The 22,075-nt window shown below is 50.6% G+C and overlaps 4 protein-coding genes across 4 annotated transcripts; all 4 read left to right on the top strand.

Annotated features, from left to right (window-relative positions):
* Nucleotides 1-6,007: 6,007 nt before the first annotated feature.
* LTHEOB_12895 (Methyltransferase type 12) lies at nucleotides 6,008-7,220 on the top strand (the record flags this gene model as incomplete). The annotated part of the gene is made up of 3 exons (XM_035509812.1): nucleotides 6,008-6,061; nucleotides 6,122-6,484; nucleotides 6,627-7,220. The coding sequence occupies 3 exons, from the start codon at nucleotides 6,008-6,010 to the stop codon at nucleotides 7,218-7,220; spliced, it is 1,011 nt and encodes a 336-aa protein (XP_035363354.1).
* Nucleotides 7,221-7,720: 500 nt separating this feature from the next.
* LTHEOB_12896 (Map kinase kinase kinase win1) lies at nucleotides 7,721-9,377 on the top strand (the record flags this gene model as incomplete). The annotated part of the gene is made up of 3 exons (XM_035509813.1): nucleotides 7,721-7,936; nucleotides 7,991-8,458; nucleotides 8,508-9,377. The coding sequence occupies 3 exons, from the start codon at nucleotides 7,721-7,723 to the stop codon at nucleotides 9,375-9,377; spliced, it is 1,554 nt and encodes a 517-aa protein (XP_035363355.1).
* A 5,625-nt stretch (nucleotides 9,378-15,002) lies between these two features.
* Nucleotides 15,003-15,608, top strand: LTHEOB_12897 (uncharacterized protein; the record flags this gene model as incomplete). Its single annotated transcript, XM_035509814.1, has 2 exons — nucleotides 15,003-15,424; nucleotides 15,590-15,608. 2 exons carry the CDS (start codon nucleotides 15,003-15,005, stop codon nucleotides 15,606-15,608), a joined length of 441 nt encoding a protein of 146 aa, XP_035363356.1.
* A 4,146-nt stretch (nucleotides 15,609-19,754) lies between these two features.
* Nucleotides 19,755-20,216, top strand: LTHEOB_12898 (uncharacterized protein; the record flags this gene model as incomplete). Its single annotated transcript, XM_035509815.1, has 2 exons — nucleotides 19,755-19,758; nucleotides 19,846-20,216. The coding sequence occupies 2 exons, from the start codon at nucleotides 19,755-19,757 to the stop codon at nucleotides 20,214-20,216; spliced, it is 375 nt and encodes a 124-aa protein (XP_035363357.1).
* Nucleotides 20,217-22,075: the final 1,859 nt, after the last annotated feature.

The raw sequence follows: 22,075 nt of genomic DNA on the forward strand, positions 1-22,075 counted from the left end.
CTCCCTCGGCCAAACAGAACGCTTCAAAATCTGGTCAAAGATATGCGGGTCTTGTCCTGGGATGCGAGATTGTTATGTAGGCATCAATGCGTCTCACTACGCAAGTCTGAGACAGTATAGCGGTCTCTCAACCATTCAGAACCCTGTCCTGCCGAGCTAGCTAGGCCGATTCCTCGCTGCCAGTACAATGATGATTGGAGAGGTCCAGCAGGACGCGGCCAAAGCGAAGTTGTATATTGGCTGCCTCCCAGAATCTTGCATCGTCGTAGAAACAAATGAGATATAGGATAGGGATTGTGGGATCGGCAATGCAAATAACTCCTGGGCGCGCCGGGCGCAGATGTGCATGGGCACGCTCATATAGTCACTTTTCACACTTCTTTGGTTCACACCGCCTGGTTGGTTCAGTAGTCCTGCAATATGGGAGACACAGTGAGCCCCAGCGGGTGGAAGCCCTCGAGACTTAGCCAACCGAACAGTTACGCTGAAAAAAATATCACCGCCCCGCTTAGGCACGTTGCAATGACCCTTGATGCAGGCCATTATGTAATAATTATTTTCAGAGGAGCTTTGAGAAGCGGCAGCCACGCTTCGAAGAAAAACAAAGGTTGAGGCATTTAACAATGGTGAATCGATTTCCATATATGTGACTTTGTTTCCATTCCCTTCCATTCTCTAAATATTACCCTGCCGTAAAAAGTTTGAAGCAATCTGCCCCGGCTTCCTATAGCTGCAAACCCCTGAAAGGTGCAAAAACATGTACAACCGTAAAATCGTACCTTTAAGCTTTCTCACAATACCGACCATACCCAGTAGTTTTGATAAAACCTGGAGGCCGGAAGATGACTGAGTTCAGGAAGAAAAAGAAAGAAATGGAGTGCAAGTAATTATTGGGGAGGAAGCCTTGAGCAGGTGATCCCCCTTTGAAGCAAATAGTAAAGGTCCGTGGCTTCTGGCTAGCTGTAGGCAGCCGTTTGTGGCCGCTAGCTTATGATCCCTACTCTGCTCTAACAGGGTCGATCGTTGTCCGCTGGTAAATGTCTGTAGAATCCACCGTAAGCACCATTCATGCGAAAGGTGTCAGGGAGGGTAGTCGTACGGCCCCGTTCAGGTAGTGTCCCCAACCGAATCTCTTCCCAATTGTGAACAATGTGCCAGCCTCGGTCGCTGCTCAGATTTTCGTTTCTCAATATAGGTGGTCCTCGCAAGCTGTAGGGCTTTGATCTTGATTGACTGTATCAGGTACGCGCATGTTAGCGCCAAACAGAGATTGAAGAGCATACACTTGGACGCACATTCTCGTCTATAGCCATGATCGCGGCATGGTATCATGCTAGAGTGGGAGTATTGATCACGATATTGTTCTCCTCGGGATCAGTGGCATGTAGATCAGTTGAAGTGCCGATTATGTATTTCCCGTGGGGCCTAAGACTTGGACCTCAAAGACTACCATCTCGTTGTCGTCTGCAGAAACAGTCGTAAGCCACAACCTGCAAAGGAAAGGAGTAGAGATCCGTAAACTTACTCCCCAATACCGGAAACCCGACTCCTAGTTGGATGTGTTCTCCATTGAAAACTTGATGCCAGTGATTGTCCTCAATTCTCCTTTTTCCAATGAATGTATTCTTGAAAAACTGAGGGGTCCTGATTAGAATACTCTGCGTCAGCCGTTAGCAGGACAGCAAGGTTGATAGCATGCATGGATAGTTGTACCTCGTTATCCAGAGCCATGCATAGAACATGATCTAGCACAACAGCCTCATGTTCTACGATGAGGTTGTCTTTAGCGGGTGCACGATCGAACAGGCCTTTGCGGCGGCCGATTGGGACCGACTAGTTACATGTACGAAGAACAACCACACGGTCTGGGTTATCCAAGGCTTTGTCGGCCAGTGGTACACCGTGAATCATCAGCCAGCTGGTGAATCTCACCTCTTTCACCCTGATTAGTCCACATAACAGCTAGATATTCGGAAACACTGCTTACTATAAGCCACGGCCATGGTGTCTTTGGTGATGATTTAAGCGGTCTTGGGTCAGATATGGAGGGAAAGTATACCGTGTGTAGTCTGAGTGTTGATGTTTGCTTTGGTGGTTAAGAGAAGTTGCGGTTGTGGAGTACATGGAGTATTTATACATCTATCGTGCTGAAGGTGTATGCGTAGGCTTCACGTGAGATTGTATGCATCGAAATCCAAGCCCTTTGTGTTGTCAGGAATATTCGAACAGGATATTGGATCCTTGAACGTGCTATCCGCCGTGTGATTTTGCAGATGTTCTTTCAAGGGCGTAGAATACGCGTCAATGCTCTACTCCTGTGGTCACCGAGCCGCATGCCCTGTCTTTCAGGCCTTTGTTACACCCCTTTTCAAATTAAATCGCTCTGATTTGTTAAGTAGAACCTTCTTAAGCACTCATTCAGTCGCTGTCTCGATGAAAAACTACATGTTTGGGAATCGTGAGGCACCTTCTCTTTTGTCATATGCTTGAGGGCGAGTACAAAGACCTTTTCATTGGGAGGATGAGGATGGCCATCAAAGAGGATCACAAGTGCACGTGAAAGGACTTTGCATTTCGAGATATCAGATTCACCACTTACGGTGGGACAAGTCCTCAAAGAATAAATACAGCAGTTTGTGGGAAGCTTCGCGGCACCCTGCTGCAGGAGTTGCCTTTGTTGCGGATACAAGTCGCTTCACATCATCATCAGCCGTGCTGCCAATTTCTTTCGGCTTATCAGAAGCTTCGGACCAGTTTACCACAAAGCTGTTACATAAAAGGGAAAAGAATTGGTGAAAGGTCTCAAGACGCAACCATCATGGAAATACGGCCATGGCGTCGTGCGGGTCCACGAGCTATTGACACAGGAACGTGAAATCAGAAGCAGAAAACAACGTCAGGCGCGATGCAGGAAGACGGTTGGATTGTCAATACTAGGCCAATCAAGCGAGCCACAATGGGTGGACAACAAACAACCGTTGAGACATACCAATCTCCATGGCTTTCTTGGGAGTAGTGCGTTAAGTTGGTGAGTATCCGTGGTGAAATGAGCTTCACGAACCAATTGGCTATGCAGTCTGCTAAGACTAGAACACCGCGGCCGGACCTGACTGTTGACCTATGGTCAACGGGGAGGTAATAAATGAAGCAAAGATTCCGCCATTCCATGCAGGTGGTCAAATCCAAATGAAGCACACCATAGCCTTGTCATTCTGATACACAATGCCGGGCTTCTTACTACCGATCAGCATGGAAACAGCAAGCATTAGCGTGCATCTTCCACGCTACGTTGATCTTCCGAAACTGAAAATCCTTTTTACCATTGAGATACTGCGGCGTTTGCCGACCCAAGTTGAATTTCCCTATCAACCATATTGCACATTCCTGCTCAGTGATGACTGACTTGTGATGCGGCTTAGTGGATCGGCCAGTTGAGGTAGTATTAACCCGAAAGCTCGCTTGGCAAGCTGAGAGGCTCGACGTGGACACGGAACGTTGGTGCATAGTAGACGACTTTGTAGAGTATGTCAGTAGTAACGTGGAGAGTCGCTATAGGGAGCACGTAAACTTACCGCCTCCCAGTATGGTAGTTTGTCCCAGGCGAAGCTCCATACCGCTACCAACGGAATACCAAATGTCTGGCGTCATTTTAGCGCGGTCAAGCCAGGCGCCCTCCGAGTCTGAGCTTGCGACCGCCATCATCTCGACAGTCTGTGGGAAAAGCCAAGCGGTCAGTGTCACACAGAGATGGGACGGAAAAAGACTGGATATGCTTACGCCGGCAGTACAGGGACGGACGAGAACGTGGGCTGGCGCCACGAGCGGGTTCAAGATGACAAGGTTGGTTTCAGAAGGGCTTTTGCTACCAGTAGCAAATCCAATGAAAGCGCCATATTCCGGGAGGGTGACTCTACGCGCCCCAATATGTTGCGCGCCTTCGACTTGGCTCAGGCCATCGTTCTCCGTTTCGCAAGTCAACTTTAGCTCTTCCGCCAGGTACGGTTAGCGGATGTATTAGGTTATGGAGTCGGCTTGCTTACTACATGACTTAACGCGAGCCATGGCGCTCTTGAGCGAATGAAGAACGTAAGGTGGTGGGTGGATGTTGGGCGAGTTGCGGTGGTGTTGGTAAGAGCTATTGGCTTGGCGGCGGAGCTTGACAGCGACGAGGGTGTGCAGGTGAAGAGAATAAGTGCATGGCAAAGCGCTTCCGAAAGGATGTCCCATTTCCGGGCGCGTGATCGAGCCGGGGCCCGGAGCCGGAACCGCCGGTCTCTCTTCTGCGGCATATCTGTGTTTAAGGCTGCCTTTTTCAGTGACTGTTTTGGCATGACATCATCACCAAAGCCATCGAGAATAATTTTCTGACGCTTTCTAACCCATACTATTATCATGAGATGCTCTGGGAGGAATCGCGCTGAACTCATATCACTGGCAGCCATTGACCATATTCAAATGAGCCATAACACGCTGTGGTATCACCGGTCTGTTCTCTAATTATGATATAAAGCCGCACTAAATGATTGTAGCGAAGCGCTATGACTAGCGATGAGATGGAAATCCAGTTGGCTTTCCCGTGAGGGAGCTCCAGCGCAACAACAGTCGTGTTCAAGGTTTCGGCTCAGTATTGTCCCTCTCATCAAAGAAAGGCGTTCCAAGCTTTAGGCAGAGATTTCTAAACACAGTGAGAGATTAATAGACGTACACCTCCTGCGGTAACGCGGAGATTGTCCTCACTGGGCCCTGCCCGGCCTAAGGAAAGATCTCCAGCTGTTCAGAATGGGGAAATGTGAGAACAGCTTTACGAGTCGGGATATGTTTCTCGTTTTCATAAAGAAGACCGTCTTTCTGGGTGGCGTCTGAGATTAGCCTGAGGCATACCAACGGTTGGTCAGTGGACGGGGGAAAAGAAAAGGGAGAGAAAGAGAGTACAGGAGACTTGCTATACTGCTGCGACATGACACCGTCAAGAATAATCAGTAGAGACCGGGTATATAGAGAAAGGATAGCTAATGTGGTAGGATGGCTCGACGTTATGCACAGGATATATTCGTAAGTCCAAGAGTTACACCATCAAGATTGCTTCTTTAGCTTAACAAATTAATTATTATATACGACCACCGCTGTAGAGCAGCAGATTGCCTAACTTTGTCATGCTACCATGTGTAAAATGCGATGTGAAAGATCTGTTTGAATGCATGGACTATCTGAAGAGGGCATCATGCAATATAATCGCCAAGAGACTTCCCTGTATGTCGCTGAGAGCGTGTCAGATTGTGAGAGGGAAATATTTGAATTACGGAAAGCGCAAAGCCACTACCGACTGATCTGCTAATTGTGCTGTAGCTGACATCTTTCCCTGCGTCTTTGCTGAATAAAGGGACTGTCACCTGGAGAACAGGAACAGTGCTCTGTTTAAATCGAGAGACACCTGTTGAATATATGCAGTCGGCCGTGATAGATTGCAACAGTTGATGGACAGTTGAACAAGTGCATCAGGACAAGGCCTTCTTTGTTGCAACACTCTCGTAAGCGCTAATAATGGTAGCGCCGGGTCGGACCGCTGCGCAACGGCTGAGGCTGATCGGTTTGTGGCAGTGGGGTTTCCGGCGGTGAGGCGAACACCAAGATTCTGCCCAGCCTTGCTTGCCGGAGCCTTTTCCAAAATAAACCGACATGAATTATGCATGATCGGAGCAGAAACGCCCTCACTCACACAACAATCGGTCGCCAGGCAAGCGCATTGTTCACGAGTCCAATCATCCGACGACATGCTATCGCAGACCCTGATCCAAATGTCAAACAACACCAGCACTCGACGTTTTTGGTCGCTTTAGCGGATCACCGTTCGGCTCCACACCACTGATACGAGCAACAGCCGAGTTGGCGGACGTGCCTACTACAAACGGCCGGTCTCGCGACCTTGGCAGGCCAGGGGAGGAAGTACATCTGCAGCGATGCGCACCCCGCCGCCCTCGGTCCCCGCTCCTCCTTGCATTTCTGCAGCATGGCGAACCCCACCACAACCACCCCCGCCGTCGCCGTCGACGTAGACCCCGAGGTATGAAAGCACAACAGTCCGAAAATCACCCCGCTGACGCATTGCCTCGCCTTTCCTCAGTACAACGATGATTCGGACTCGACGCGCGGTACGATCGACGACCAGCTCTCGTCATTCACAGCCTCGGTTACCTCCAGCGTGACCAACTACCCGGTCCAGCACGGCCGCCGCTATCATGCCTACAAGGACGGCGCATACATCCTACCAAATGACGACCGCGAGCAAGACCGCCTCGACATGACGCACGCCATGGCCACCACCCTCATTGGCGATAAGCTGTTCCTCGCCCCGCTGCCGGACGACTTTGCGGGCCGCGTGTTGGACGCTGGGTGCGGGACTGGGATATGGGCCATCGCTATGGGAGACACATTTCCGGACGCCGACATCCGTGGTGTAGACCTGAGTCCGATACAGCCGTCTTGGGTACGTTGGAAATAGTCCCATCGTACTGCCTCTCAAGCCTCTTCTCCCCCCCACTTTACGGGCCTTTCCAGTCCCATTAGGCTTTCTCTCCATCGCTCTCTCCGACATCTCGATGCTAACACCCAGCGCGCGCCTACCCCAGGTCCCCCCGAACGTCCAATTCCAAGTCGACGACATCGAGCGCGACTGGGCCTACGGCGAGCACTTCGACTTCATCTTCACGCGCTACCTCATGTCCTCCATCAGCGACTGGCCGCGGCTGGTGCGCAACGCCTACGCCAACCTCAAGCCCGGCGGCTGGGCCGAGTTCCAGGACTACGACGCCGTCATCTACTCGGACGACGGCTCCTTCAAACCCGAACACGCCTTCCACACCTGGAGCACCACCTTCAACGCCGCCGCCCAGTCCTGGGGCCGCGACCCCTCGCCTGGCCCCAAGCTCGAGCAATGGGTAAAGGATGCGGGGTTCGTGAATGTGCGGCACGAGGTGTTTAAGCTGCCGATTGGCGGATGGCCGAAGGATAAGAGGAAGAAAGAGGCGGGGTTGTTCAATTTGATTCAGGTCTTGGATGGGTTGGAGGGATTTACGATGAGGTTGTTTACGGACTTTCTCGGGTGGAAGGAGGAAGAGGTGAAGGTTTTTGTGGCGAAGGCGAGGGATAATTTGAAAGATAGGAAGATCCACATGATGTATGATTATCATGTGGTTTGGGGACAGAAGCCCGAGAGCAAATGATGGGTGGTTGCGAAGACACGCGGAATGACGACGGCAAGAATCTTCGATGGCGTTTGGGTATGAGATTCGAATGATGAAAGCTCGGAAGAAGAACGAGAGTTGTCGTGGAGTTGTACAAATCCTATCAGCGTACATAATGTTGCAAACTTCTCACCGGCGGCACTTCGTGCCAGGACGTTTGCGGATCCCAGTACTGCTCCGGACATGATCTGGAGATTCTCGAGTTTTATCGTTCGGATACGAGGCGAAGCTTGACCAGGACAGTTCAACAACGAGCTATCTGGTAGACATGACGTCATGAATGGTTACGATGGTTGAACCCTAGTTCATTTTTACCAATAGTCTACTTTTACCCACGGTTCAATTCTCCCTGCAACCACTGCTGCCTTGGTCACGGGCCACATACCTGAGCATAAAACTCTTTCTTTGTCAGAGGTTCCACCTACCGCGCTCCACCATTCCAACCCTCCGCTTGCCGCGTTTAGACACAACATCCCGCAATGGCTGACTCAAATGTTGCTCCAATTCCCGCCCCAAACCTTCCCGCAACGGGAGACTCGAACCCTCCCGAATTGGATACCTCGAAGATGCGTATCGGCAACCTGCTTGCCCAAGGAAAGTCGGCGAGAGTGTATGGCGTTACAATCCCCGACAAACACAACGAAGATGGGCACACCGAAGACAACGATACCTACAAGCCCTATGTTCTGAAGATGGTAACACTCTCTGCTGGCTCACTTTGACCACTTGGCACTCACTAACCATTCCAGCTTCACAACGAGGAAGCATTCATCCGCGAGAAAGCCGCCTACGAGCGCATGGAAGAGATTCCTGCTCTTCTGGACGGCTTCGTACCGCGCTACTACGGAACCGCACAAACCCAGTATTCCAACATCATGCACTCCATCATCCTCAGCGCGCATGATAGCGCGGATGACAGCGCGCATAATGAGATGAAGCTCGAGAACATCATCTCGAATATCGCATTGGAAACGTTACATTATGTCAAGAAACTGTTGACCCAGGCTATTCAGAAACTCCATGAAGCTGGCATCTACCACGGCAAAGTGACATCGAAGAACATCTTCATCTCGGGCCAACAAGGCCATGAGCTGACGTTGATCAACTTCTGCGATGCTACCCTGAAGAAAGACGTCGAAGATTCAGATGTCGAAGAGATGGAGGACATTGATTTGAGCTGCGTGGGGGAGATATTTGATGAGGTGATATGGGCCAAGGTATGCGATGATGTGAGGAATTTGAGATATTAAAACTAACAGATTAAAGGCTCACGAAAAAGTCACCAACCTACTTCGAGATCTACGCAACGGCCACCAAGTTCAGAACCCGCAGTACTGTCTAGCTGAGCTTCTGGATATGATCGGAAGTCCAGACCTGGAGCTTGTCAGATCCATCATAGAGCTGTACACGGTGCCCGATCCTGTCTTGGCCCTCCCTGTTGGCAAATCCCTTGCCAACCGCTACAAACACCGTCAAGCCATCGAGATACTCAAGCAATCGGCCGATACTTTTGAACAGCTGTCCCCTCCTTCAGACCAACAGACTCTCGAGATGGTGACTGTGTCCGAGATGAAGATGGCTGTCGCTCGTTACACCGCCAGAATTAGCCCTGGTTCCAAGGAGGAAAACCTGAAATCCACCAAGAGCCACTACGATGAAGCCATCCGATTCTATCTCCGCTCCATACCTAATGCCAACCTTGCCGATAAGACCGCCATGACGCTGCGCCGCGAGCTCGCGAAATACTACTCCCGCTTCGACTTCTACAAAGACGCGATGGACCTCTGTATTCAGGCTATGACAGATGCTAATAACGCGGGAAGGGAAGTCTCACTGGACGCCTGGAGGGATTATGGTGAGCTGATCGAGGAAACGAAGAAAACTCTATCGCACTTGATAAATGATATTAAGGAGGACAAGCTGAAGGGAGTCGAGCGTTCGTGGAGGCCTTGGGCAGATCTGCCGACGTTCGAGGAGGCGTACCGCCGTGCGGTAGATGCGAAGGAACTCTGCAATCAACAGTGGGATAGTCACCGCATGACGAAGCTGGCTGCCACGCTTCAGGTAATTCCGTCCACCGGTCAAGGTATGATGTCGGGTCTTCGCAAAGACTCGGTCATCGAAGACTATCTTTGAAGGGTTGGACCTCTTCTTCTCAGTAGACAATAGCTCATTCATTATATAAAATCTCTAGGAGCGTTACCATGGCCAGCCTTCATGGTGGGATCCCGACGAAACCACAGCTCAGCTTCCCTCGTCTGAGCTGCCGCGATAAATACTTGAAGGCCGCTACTTTTCTTGATAATAAAATTATTATTAAATTTATATTAGAAACGACATTTTAGTGGCTGAGGAGATTAAGAACGGCGAATTGTAAAGTTCGTCCTCTTTCTAGGTGGTAGGTCTCTATAGTCTAGCTAAAATCCAACGCTATACTCGTTATATATATACTACTTTAAAGTAAGGCTTTTATATATATAAGCAGATTTCTTTTAGGTTGCTATTATAAAGAGTTAGGGAAAAAAATACTATTCGTTATTAGTTATAGAGGTAAGAGGCTTATTTCTAAGCTCTTCGCAACCTTAAAGTAGATAGAGATAAATAAACGTTAGTCTATTATTCTTAAAGAGAGACTATAAACGAGGTGTACTAATGGAGATATAAGAAAGACCATTACAGTGCGAAACTTAACGAATAAAAGAAGACTATTCTCTGAATCTGCGGAGCGTTAAGCTGTTATTAAGGACTCGTATTAAGAGATATGTGAATAGCTTCTCCGGTCCCTGGGACCTCTTATAGCCGATGGTTAGCGTAATTTTTTTTTCGCTATGTTATAGGTAGTTGAAGTTATCGTCTGGACGTATATGTATAATTATTAATTCGACATTTACGTCCGGACGATAACTTCGATTACCCAGATATGTTATTTTTGTAATGATCTGGGGCATAATTATGCCCGGGGCTTTACTATTCTTCGCGCTAGCCTTCGGCTACGATACCCCCGAGTATATGTTGTATGCTTTTCAATATTCTAACACGCTTAATCTATCCATAATCAGCAATGCGATGTGGATATCTTGACTAAAACTGAAAGCGCTACAGCCGGCGGCCATCTAAAAAATAAGCTATACCAGCTGGAGCAGGTTATCGATTGAGTAAAATCTTAAGAGATCATGCATTGATGTCTAAAGAGAACGGCTGTTTATTAAGACAATGCAGTAAAAGATTTCCATTGTTCATCTCAATTTTTTGGTTCTGAGAGCACCTGACTGGTCACCGACAGTATTCAATCCAGAGCCTCCGGTACGTTGGACGCAAGCCCCATAGATGGAATCGTGTAGGCTCAGAAACGCAATGTGATGTCTAGCGAGCGGGTAAGCGCAAACCATTCGCATCTATCACTGTGCAATGCTTTGTCGTTGGTAGTTAGGCGTCCCAATTGCTGGCGTGAACAGCTGGTCTAATCTGTCCGGTAATATCGAGTTACACTACTCCCGCCTGTGTTACGAGGCAAGCGGCCTAGACTATATTGCCTCGCGAGGCCCTAGCCCGCAGCCAGCCACTGCCAGCGGGATGAACGCGTTGGAATGGTAGTCCATCAGTTCACTCAGCCTGCATGGCCTCTCCAGCCTCTAGCGGCTTCCGGGTTAGCAGGCTCCGTCTTGGCACTCCATGTTTTCTCCCGACCCCAGCCTCCGTACCTCAGCCGACCCTCAGGCTACCAGTGAAGTTGAAAGCTAGTATGTTAGTGGCTGTACTACCACTAGCGGGAGAGACTTGCGACGTTCAACCTTCCTGCACTCGTCCTCAAATGCTCCGAGGTTCTGTAGTCCCCATTGAACCTCTTTGCTGACCTTTTAGGTAGAAGGCCAAGCATCATCACATGCCTGTGCATCTTCATTACAGATCTCGATATACACAGATAATCTCCGCTGACCCAGCGCTGATTTTCTGTTTTATTTCTCGTCTTGATCATGTCATGAGTCGCGGGGAGCGGACTGAAAGGCGACACTATCCCCGCACCCGGCCGGGCTGCATCGACGGGCAAATAGAGCGCGGCTCCGGGCTGCCCATATGCGGGTGCGTGAACGGTTCGGCTGAGACCCTAGCAGGTATGTAGCACCAATCTGCCCCCTATGTTTCAACCCGCTACAGTTGAGCCTTTCACCGGAAGACTCCGACAGACCGGCTGACGGGCGTCGACAAGCGCCCTTCCCCTCTGGCCGTGATAAGACGGACCAAGCGCCGACCCCGGCTCTCCCTCCCCTCCCCTCCCCCTGTGTGACCACGAGCCCTCCTGGTCGCTGATCCCTGGCCACGACCCCGGCCTCTACCCCAAGATGGGCTCGCTGCAGTCGGTACGAAGCAGGGCGGACTGTTGGGCGCAGAACCAACTCCGCAGCGCACCCCCGCCTCACACCCCCTCGTTCGATCGCTAATCCTTGCCATCCCTGACGTGAGAAGCGAGAGCCTGCAGCGGATGCAACCAATAGTCGCTTCCGCGCGCAAGGGGTGAACGATGGCGCCGCCAGCGGCGGGGAGCGCGGCTCGGCTTCGTCGGCTCGCGATGCCGCGCCGGCCTGCAAGTGGGCGGGAACGGTACTTTGGGGTGGATCCGCCTGTTAGCGTTGGGTGATACGTCTTTTTCGAGATCGGGGTTTGTTAGCGGTGTTCCTTGCCGCGAGCTCGGTAGTTGATGTGGGGGGGACTGCTCGTTCGGCCGTCTCTCACATCGTTGGCAGTTCTGACAGCGTGTCGAATGGATTGCTCTACAACACCAAGGGAACATCCGTCACTGGAAAGTATAACTAAGCTCTACGAGGGCAGAACCCACATGGCGCTGGGCCGGACCGTTGACCTACCCTGCATCGTTAGTTTGCTCTTTCGCCCCCAAAAGCCGGTCCGAACCTTAACCATGGACCGGAAGCTTTACGGGATTAACCTTCTTTAGACCATATATACTACATCGCATTGCAGCGGACCGGTCCGGCCCCCTTTTTCCCATTGGATTGGTCTTTGTTGAAACTTTAATTTGATGATTGTATGGAGCAGAGTCTATATCCTTCTTATGTCGACGGGAAGAAGAAAGAAGATAAACGCATACAGAAGGTGCGTCAGGAAGTCCCTCCGAAGCCTCCGGAGCACGCTCCGCTGGTTAAGAGCCGCCTGTTTCGTGACCCAGTGCCAAGAAAGCACGACTGCGGAGCACGGCAACGATAAGCACTCTTGGGCTGTTTTCCGATTATGCGCACCTGGCACACTGTTATCGAAACCAACTCCACCTAAAGTCTACGTTGAAGCTCTTTTTTTTTTTTCGATCACGGTCGTCCTGTGCTAATATCAGCTACCCTCGACGAACACAGGTAATAACATCGAAATTCATTTTATTGAGAACTTCTGAAACGCTTATGCATTCTCATGTGTGTTTATTGAACGAGTAGTAGTTTCCTTCTCACTCGGAGATTCGGTCTCATATTCTCTATGGAAGTCAACGCTCCAGCCAATGTCCGATGACTTCGTTCACGGAACTTGCCTCCACCGCAAGCGAAGACACACCTCGCAAACTCTCTGCTGCGCCAAGCCCAACGGCGGAGGTTGGACACGCACTGCAGTGTCGCCAATAACGCAGCCTCAGATGACGTGGCTTTGGCTTGGCAGTTCTTAGCGGGGTAGAAATGCAGAGCCTGTGGGATGGTGAATAGACTCACCAATAGTCTTTACATATCGGCAATTCCTTCGACTATATGCTTCTCTCGGATTGGTCACCCATGCCCTGCAACTAGCCGTCTCCACTCAACACTTTATTTCCCTTCGTTTTTGAGGTGCTGCTACTGGCTCTGCCACCGGAATCAGAAACGCAAAGAGAAATGATGAACAACTTCATTCTGTGTCACATTGACCCCGACATTGTCCAGAGGGATTTGTACACGGCGGCAAGAGTCATTTTCTGTTAATTAAATGCATAGTAGGATTGGAAATTACTGGCCACTTGTTTGGATGGACGTACGTCAGAATCGCAGTGAACATGGGGAGGCAGAGAAGGTCGTGACGGTCTGCATAATACCTAAGTCCAAGTACTGAATTTACTCATTTGAATGACTGGCTATCTGATTCAGTTACACTCTCAGCTGCATCATCTTCTTTTCGGAATTCAAGTGTTTGTTTACTTTCAACAAAGAGGTAAAATCATTCGATGCCTCTCCCAATCAACGCAAGGCACAAATTGTGAACAGCCAATAAGCTGGTCGGTTGTCTTAGCGCTACGAAAAAGTATACGCAGTGCACTTTGGCAAATTAACTTTCACGGTGCATACGGAGGGTGTAGTTCATAGTTGTGGGAAGTGGGCACGACCCACAGGACAACACGATCGCCTGCTATTTAATGGCGCCACGCTCTAGTGTTTGAACACGTCCAATGTCACAGACACATACCTCCGTCAGCATGTCTCGGACCAGTTTCCGGAATTGCGTTGGCTCATTAACATGCACTGCATGGTTTGGCTAGGCTCCTGTCTCGGACTGTTGGATGGCCTGAGATCATCTCGATGCTGTGGTAAGACAGAGATGCAGTTTCTCTGGCCCATGGACCAATACCGCAAATATTTCAATGCGTGGCACTCTCTTATCTCTATTTCACTGTGCTATGATGAATTGACCGTATTCTGACAATTTTGATAGGCCGCCTCGCAACGGCGGGCATGTCTCCTGGTTATGCTCCGCGCTGAAACAAAGGAATGATCAACAAATGAGGCAACGAGGCAACAAAAAGCGGAGAGAAAGCTGGTGCGACTCGGGAATTGTCGCGTAACAACGAGATCGGAGAAATGGGCGGTGGCCAAGTCTGCATGGATGTGCGGGGCAATGTGCTGTTCGTTACGGCTCATCAGCCGCAAGCCCATCCCCGAGACGATTTTCCGACTGCTATAGCAGAAAGCCGCTGGCAATGGCGTGCAAGTGTAGTAATTATGACGAGGTGAGTTTTCAAACCCTCATCGCACATTTCCATGTTCAAGAGATATGTTTAGTGTATTATAAGTATGGTGAGGACGTGATGTGTTGGGTGAAGTGCTAGTGCGGGAGTCGGCAGGCCGTTGCGACAAGCGATCGAGATGTCATTCACCGTTTCCACGACCATTCCCTGTTCTCTCGACCCCTGTTGCTGCACTCACTTCCTGATAACGCAGTCGATCTGAACAAGGAGTGCTGACGAATCTTGCTCTCGTCCCTGCAACTCGACCATTCAGGCATTTCCCCTTCCCCAACGCCGTTGAGCGGAGCTTGCACCATCTGAAGGCGGAGAATAAGGCGTATGCAAACTACTTTCTTACTCGCATCACACTAGCATGAAGAACTGCGACCACCGGTCCAGGGGACCGAGTCTAGGCCTGTTCTGTTCTGCAATCCTTGGACGCCCTCTGCACGCTAGGTGAGCCTCGCATTTGCCTAATATCGCAGCGCAGGTGACATTGCATCACGCAGAGCTACTTAAGTCTCGGCGGCACACTACGGTATTGAGACCTGGCATTATCCCCCGCCTCTGGGAACCGACAGCATATCTAAGCAGTTTCCGAACCTTCCACCACTTGTTCCGTGTCGCCACGTCCTGCACTTATTCATAGCTGTACCTCGATCACATCTGCAACTCTCCCACAGCTGCACTTCTGCAGCTCCCTCTCCCTCATCGTATCCTCCCTGCTTCCGACGACCCGGCCTTCCACCAGCCCAGCCCCACGAAAGCAGCGAACCACAGCAGACACAACCATGGGCGTCACCCAACACCTACCCAACTCCACAGGCCCGGTTCCAGTCCCCGTGACTATCGTCTCGCCAACCAACTCAGCGTACGCGACGGACCAGTTTCAGGACCATCATATTTGCTACGATCCAGCCTACGTCGCCGCCATCATCGAAATCTGGCGCGCCGAGACTGCTGCTAGCGAGGAGCGCCGGGAGCAGCGCAAAGCGGAACGCAAGGCAGCTAAGCGAGAGCAGCGGGCCCGGTGGGACGAGAGCGAGGAGAGGAAGCGGCTGGTGCGGGAGTCAGCAGAGCGGAAGAAAGTAAGGGCGGAGAGGAAAGAGCGGAGGAGGGAGAGACAAGGTGCAAGGAAGGAGGGGAGGTGGAATGTGCCGGGGGAGCCGGAAGGGGATGAAATGTCGGGACAGATATTAGATCTTCTCGTGGGGTGAGTGTTTCTTTTTGTTCCTTCTTTCCCACTTTATATCTTGCTTCTGGTGTTATCATTTAACGAACTTTGAGGAATGGAACGTAATGGGGGAGAAAACCGTATTCCGGCTTTGATGGTTGACATCCCGTAAAGCTATATGCTGACAATATGTGCGAGCCACAGGCTCGACGTAACGTACTGACCCTGCGATCCCACTGTTTTTGCATGAATGATGCGTTCTGGTAATGAGGAGGGAACTCATCAATCTCGGTGTATGTTTGAATGGGTAATGAATTTTAACGACTTTCAAAAATGGAAATTCTGAAGGAGGGAGTGGGTAGTAGTTACGAGTTTCCGCATGTTCGGCATATGTCATCACTTTTAGATACCAGGTCCAGCGCCTAATTCAAAAAGATCATTTGAGTAGTGAGCAGCTGCCCTTCGACACACAGCGCAGAATTAAATCGCCTCTTTCATGCACCGGAAGAATGTAGGTCGTGCTTTGGTAGAACGAGTTGCTGCGTCAATGCGCCGCATAATCTTTTGGCAATCGCATGACGTTAGTTTTCCCCAGCAGGCATCCCCGGCAAAAGGAAGGGCCAAAGAGGATGATCTGCGTGCAAGACCCTTGTGTGGGATTGCGCCCGGAGATCACCAAGGCTACTGCAAGTGCTCAGCTTTGCAGATACGATAAGTCAAAATGGCGTATAGCGGGCGCGGAAACGGGATTGTGGTCATACAAGGTACGACTAACAGGCCTCCCTTGACCTGCGAATGGACAAACTCGTCATCAAACTGCATACACCCCAGTTGAAATGTGAGATGCGCCCCCTTGCCCATGCATCTGCGCCTCTACCTAGATTGATGCGCGATGCGTGAGCCCAGTTCATGCACGTTGTGAGCAATTCCTCGGTCTAGCCAAACCGATGCGAGCAGATTTAGTGGCGAATGTTCCCCACGGTATATCAGCAGATGTACGTCATGAAGTTTAAAACAAGTACATCTCACAAACAGCAGCAAATGCCCGCTTTGGGATTCTGTTGCCAATAGAATCTGCCGACTCTTTGTTACAAGCAGCTCAGCATAATTTCCTCCGCATAAATGTTCGTCATCTGTGGATGGTGATTGGTTGTTCCTGGTGGCAGTGTACAACGTGAAGGTAATATCGATAGAGGGCGACCGGTCAGTAAGTATATCTGCCAAACAAAGTAAGAAGGCCCGAAACGTCTGCACTAATGTGTAGTACACAAGATTGCATAGTTGGACAAACTACCGTACGCCACCCGGATCTCCGTACATCGCCGCAGCGCTTAGAGCGGCTAATTCCGGACTGATGCTTCCTGTGACCTCCTGGCCTTTTTAGTTTCTTCTCTCTCGCCGGCCGAAGCTATATCTCTATATTTTTCGCGCGCTAAAGCCTCCTGCCGCAATATGCATCGGAGCTAAGTCAATATTGTGCCGTTAGTCGAACGGAACATTTCTCTTAGACCTTGAAGCCTTTGAATAGAAAAACTTGCACACCAGCAAGCTCAAACATATTCCAGCTATGAATATGCTGAGGTCATTGTGAGCATCGCCAGGGGTACTCCTGCTGGCTAAAAGGGCCCTGCTTTGGCTGTCATGGTGGGCATCGGTAGGGACACGGCAATAACCAATCAAAACCTCCGCACGCCGCAACTCCCCGACGACATCTACTAAGCATCATAAAGGCCGCACCCAACTTAGCTGATGGTCGAATTAAATATGAAAGATCTTTGTGAGTTACTTGAATTCATTGCTGTTCTGAAAAAGAACACTTGCTTCAGCTAATGATGTTCTGATAATCTACTCAATTGCTTTTCCGCTCTCTGCCTTTGTCGTTTTTCATTATGAAGCAGCTACACAAGCAGGAACTCACACCTATGCCTAACACCATTGCTCCAGTAGACTCCACAGAGCGCATTCCGTGTCAAGAATTGGATCTTATATGGTCCAAAGCTACTAAGTATTGTTAGCTGTATCAAATACGTCGGAAATGGGAAAGCTTCGGGGTCGGCGGTATTGAGTCCGAGCACAGCCCTCCCCAAGATCCCGACTCAGCACCCACTTCGGTAGGAGAAAGAAAAAATTGAGTAGCAAAGGAAAACGTTGCGGAGCTTGCAGACCATGCAACAGTGAGGAAGAGAGACATCTCAAACAGGAGAATGGTAAGAACGTGGGGCGTCCCCTTGCCCACCCACCGCACGGGCCACCGTCCGTAAAAATTTTGTCTCCTTCTTCAACACCACCCCCTGCAGCAAAACAACAGCCCCTCGGGCAGCAAAAGAAGATGCGTCGGCCGGGAATCGAACCCGGGGCTGATCGAAGCTGAGTGTTGAGCTCCCGGGAGCACTCGTGGAATGAGATGCTCCTGTGAGGACTGCAACTACATGGCAACGATCAATTTTACCACTAAACCACCAACGCTGTAAGCCATTTAACTGCTGTGATGATTGTCTTACGGTCCGGATAGCTTATAGAGTGGTTGATGGGGTCAGAGAGAGGTGGTGGAACGGGAACTCGCCGGATGGTTCCGCAATCAACAGCATTACGAACTACGTATATCAGACAGCATTTAGCTAAACTACACGCTGCTGGATGCCAAAGTACTGCTATGAAGGAATAGATCTCCTCGAATGCACAAGGGGCCAGAATGTGGGTGTGGGCGTAGGAGAGTGAAAACACGTGGGAATTCAGCCTCTCAATGATGGATGCATAGAAAAGTGCAGGACACAATTACGACATCCAGCGGTGCTTCTGATGCCCAATTATTTTGAGGTGACGTTGATTGGTTCCGACCCTGGCTCCTCCATGCTTCGTCCCGCTGCAGCCTTCCTTCTCCAACATCTGACGAACAGAAGGCAGCCACGGAAAAGACATGCAGACCCAATTACATTCTCCCAGCATCGGTAACCGTCCCAAAAAAAAGTAACCTTGGACGTAGCGGGGGAGCGGATAGCTCATGAAGCATTGACCGGGTTTCACGATACGCACTTGTATTACGAAGCATTGGGCAAACTGGACGGGGATGCATGCAGCATCTGAAGGATATGGTTTAATAAATTTCCCATAAACGGCTTCTTGGAATAGGGAAGAACCCGACACATGCAGTAGGAACAGTAGCCCGACGGACAGCACGCGTCTGTGGAACCAGTACGTAGACGTTTCTGGCATCTTTTCGCCGCATGTGATGGGCTAATAGTCTGCATCACGTATATCAATACCAGTTGGCTGCTCAAAAGGAGATTATGAGAATAAGTGACTCTATCTCGATGTTTATTCCACGGTCATGTCTGCCTGTTTGTTAAGCCAATAGGCCATATACAAGTGTTAGCTTCGCACGTGAAATTGTCTTAAAAGACGCTCAAAAAATCTTCCCCCGCTAGTAACACGGAACCTCCTCACAGCCTTGCGGAATTACCCAGTTGGTGATCCTCGCCGCAGACGGCACAAGGTTCCAAGCCTCACTGAAAGCGCATAGAAGTGTACCGAGAAGGCTGCAGTAAAAGGAAAGTGTCCCTACATCTATTCAAGGAAAGCACGTTTAAGCCGCGAGGACATTCACGTGCTTGAAAATTTACTAGCAGTGCTTTTCCTTAAGATCCAGCTTGTTCCCTGACGGTTAATCCGCTAGTGTCATGTTTTCGTTGTTCCATCTGAAAAAGGATCCACCATCATAGGCCAAGTTCTTCAAGCCACATAATGTTCATTGCTGTCTCTCATTTCCGAAAGAAATTCCCCGTTTGCAAGTTTCAGGACAATGTTTCTTGTTACCGCCACCATCGCGGTAAAAACTTTCAGTTTGATCCAGCTTGCCTCCGTCCCGGCAGAAACATACCGATACATAGGGCATATTGATTCCAATCCGTGAGCCACCCTAGTGAAACACAATCCACTACTGTATTTCCATTCCACCAGATATCTTCCAAGTTTTTTGAGTGTCGTTCGTGAACGTCATGGTACCTGAAATTAAATCTGCGGTGTCGGGCCTGTACCCAGTTTTGGCTCAAATCCAAACGCCCAAACCACAAAGACACGGGAGGCCATGGCGGAGACTATCCTACTATCGTTATAGAGCAGTCGCATGGTCAAAGACACAGCAAAGAGCGTTAGGAACTATAGCGTTCCCAGCTTCGCCGTTTCGTCAACGATGACGAGCGCTCACATTTCTACCCAGAAATCAAAGCACATCCCCCGGCCAGACTGATCGGAAGAATGGTGCTGACTCGGCGCATGAAGAGGGCCGTCCAAAACTCTTCCGGGCCGACCACGGAGCACAGCGAGGCAAAGAGGAGGCGTCTGCGGAAGCTGCAGCCACAATATAAGCCAAATGAGTACGATGCAGCAGGAAAGTGCATTCCCTCTGCCTAAAGACGCGCCCACAACCGCCCCATGCACCGCACAGACTGACAGCGTCCCAGGGAATACGGAAAGTAGTCGGAAGCAACACGGTAACGAAGACTTATCCGCCATCAATGCAACCATCGCTGTCGGCCTCGACCCGCGCATCCTCTCGCCACCTCCCGCACCATCCGGGACCACGACCCCAACCGGAGGCTTCGACCACCCCCACCCGCTGCGCTCCAACCCTGTCACGCTCGCAGATCGCGCTCGAGGGATCGCGGCCAACGTCACCCGGTCCTGCGATGAGGTGCTGGGGAGTTTGATACTCGAACTTGGGGAACTGGGGAGAACAGAACTGACGGAGCAAGGGTGGAAGGTGTGTGATGATATGAAGCGCCTGGCCGGCCTGCTGCGCCAGTTTGCGGATATGGAGGAGCGCCGTTTGTGAGGTGTGATGGAGAAGTGGTGGTAGAATGGCAGACCTAAAATTCAGATCGAAGGTCCCTGCTGCTGGGTGTTAGGGAGATTTTCTTTGGTGCTTCTGGTACCAATTTGGATCCAGGATGGATCGGTCCAACATTGAAAAGCAGGGTAATTGGTGGTGACGCGTCAATTGGGACAGTCTTAACAAATTTCGGAGATGTTCAGATGTGTAGTAGTTGGGACAGTTATACGAATAATCATGGGCTCTCACGCGCTAAGTCCTTTCTTCCTGCGAGCACGTTATCCTCTGTGTGCATGGCTCATGCTTTTCCGCTGCTTTCACTCAGAAAGGTCTATTTACTGAAAGCACGAAGTCAAAAGGGAATTTCCACCAAAGGCAAAGGCTGGAATATCCAGGAATACGCAAGTAAAATTCGGAGGCAGAAGAAGAGTTTGAGCGCTGAAAATGAGAGCTGGAAATGAACTCACCAGTGGTTGCCATGCATGAAAGCTAATCCTTCTTCCTTCTCAACTTGGCACGAAATGTATTTGCTATGAGCCATCTCAGTTGGGTAATTTTAGCTTGCAGGCTCACTACAGTCACGAGTGGCAACTCTGCCAAAAATAGCTACAGGAATTTTCTCGGAGAACCAGCTGGCAAGCGAGTACTGAGCCGAGCAGGAGGGAATTAAGGAATACTTCTTTCGTTACGCCTAGGGCTGCGTTTAGGTAAATATGCAACGGCGAGAGAGTCACAGACCGATTCAAGTCCTCATGACCAGCGTGCTTGCGGAAGCAGTGATCATCCGCAATGAAAGTTGCAAATATCCCGCCATATCCGGTGCGCGATCGGGTCCTTGCGTGAGGCTGACAGGACGACTACTACCGGAAACGAATGTATGCCTGACGCCAGGCATGCGGTTGGGCTGCCAAGCTAGCAGTCTGCAGACGCGCGTTAACTGTCACAGCGCAGGCCAACTCAGTCAGGCCATAGCCGCACGTATCTTCAGCGACGGTAGCGATCAGCGCTTCGTGTCGTGCAGGCAAGCGTCCCGGAGGGCGGGCCACCTCCAAACCTGTATTCTTGCAGATTGTCTCCTTCTGTGTGGTAGATGATGGGTTGTGCTGGCAAGGCCAGGCCGGGCGGCAGGCGCCCTTGCAGCTCATCCGTGCAACACGCAGGCATGAGCGTGCGGGCCGGTCCCAGCCGCCACCCGAGACGCTCCCCTATTCCGCATTCCCCACGACAGGGTCTGAAACAGGACAAAGATCTACTTACCTACGCTAGCCTTGGTATGATAAGGTATAGTGGACCCGTTTGCCATGTTCCACGCTCTGCATTGTTGAGAAACAAGAATGGCGGGTGAGGAAACGGGGCTTAGCCTCTGCCAGCAGATTGTGTGCAGGTGACGCCAGGGCTCTGCAGCCGTGTGCCTGGGACATGATGGGCCGATCCTCTTTGGATTGCGTGGCAGCGGGGAGCGAAGTTGAAATGGCTGGTGCGGAGGAACGTGGCACAGCAACGCTGTCCATTTCCAGACTCCTGGTTGACGAGCTTGTAGCACCCACCCTTTCCTCCCCCGCTTCAATCCGCAGGATAGCACAAAGAACATGAGGCTCTTAATCAATTATGGCTCCGCCTACTTAGGCCATGTGATTGATCGCACCCGTTGATCATCCTCTTCCGTGCATGTCAACATACACTTTATGCAGTAGTGATAGGACATATACGCTGTTGATTGGGTACATGGCAATGCGGCTCTTCTATACGGCACCAACTCTGTATCACGAGCGAGCTCGAAGGCGGTGAATGGGGATTGATAGCGGTCTCAAAATATTGCTGGCTTGGTGGCACGATGCATAGCATTTTAGCCGATGCTTTGG

This window comes from Lasiodiplodia theobromae, assembly GCF_012971845.1.
Source record: "Lasiodiplodia theobromae strain AM2As chromosome Unknown scaffold_82, whole genome shotgun sequence".
Taxonomy (NCBI): domain Eukaryota; kingdom Fungi; phylum Ascomycota; class Dothideomycetes; order Botryosphaeriales; family Botryosphaeriaceae; genus Lasiodiplodia; species Lasiodiplodia theobromae.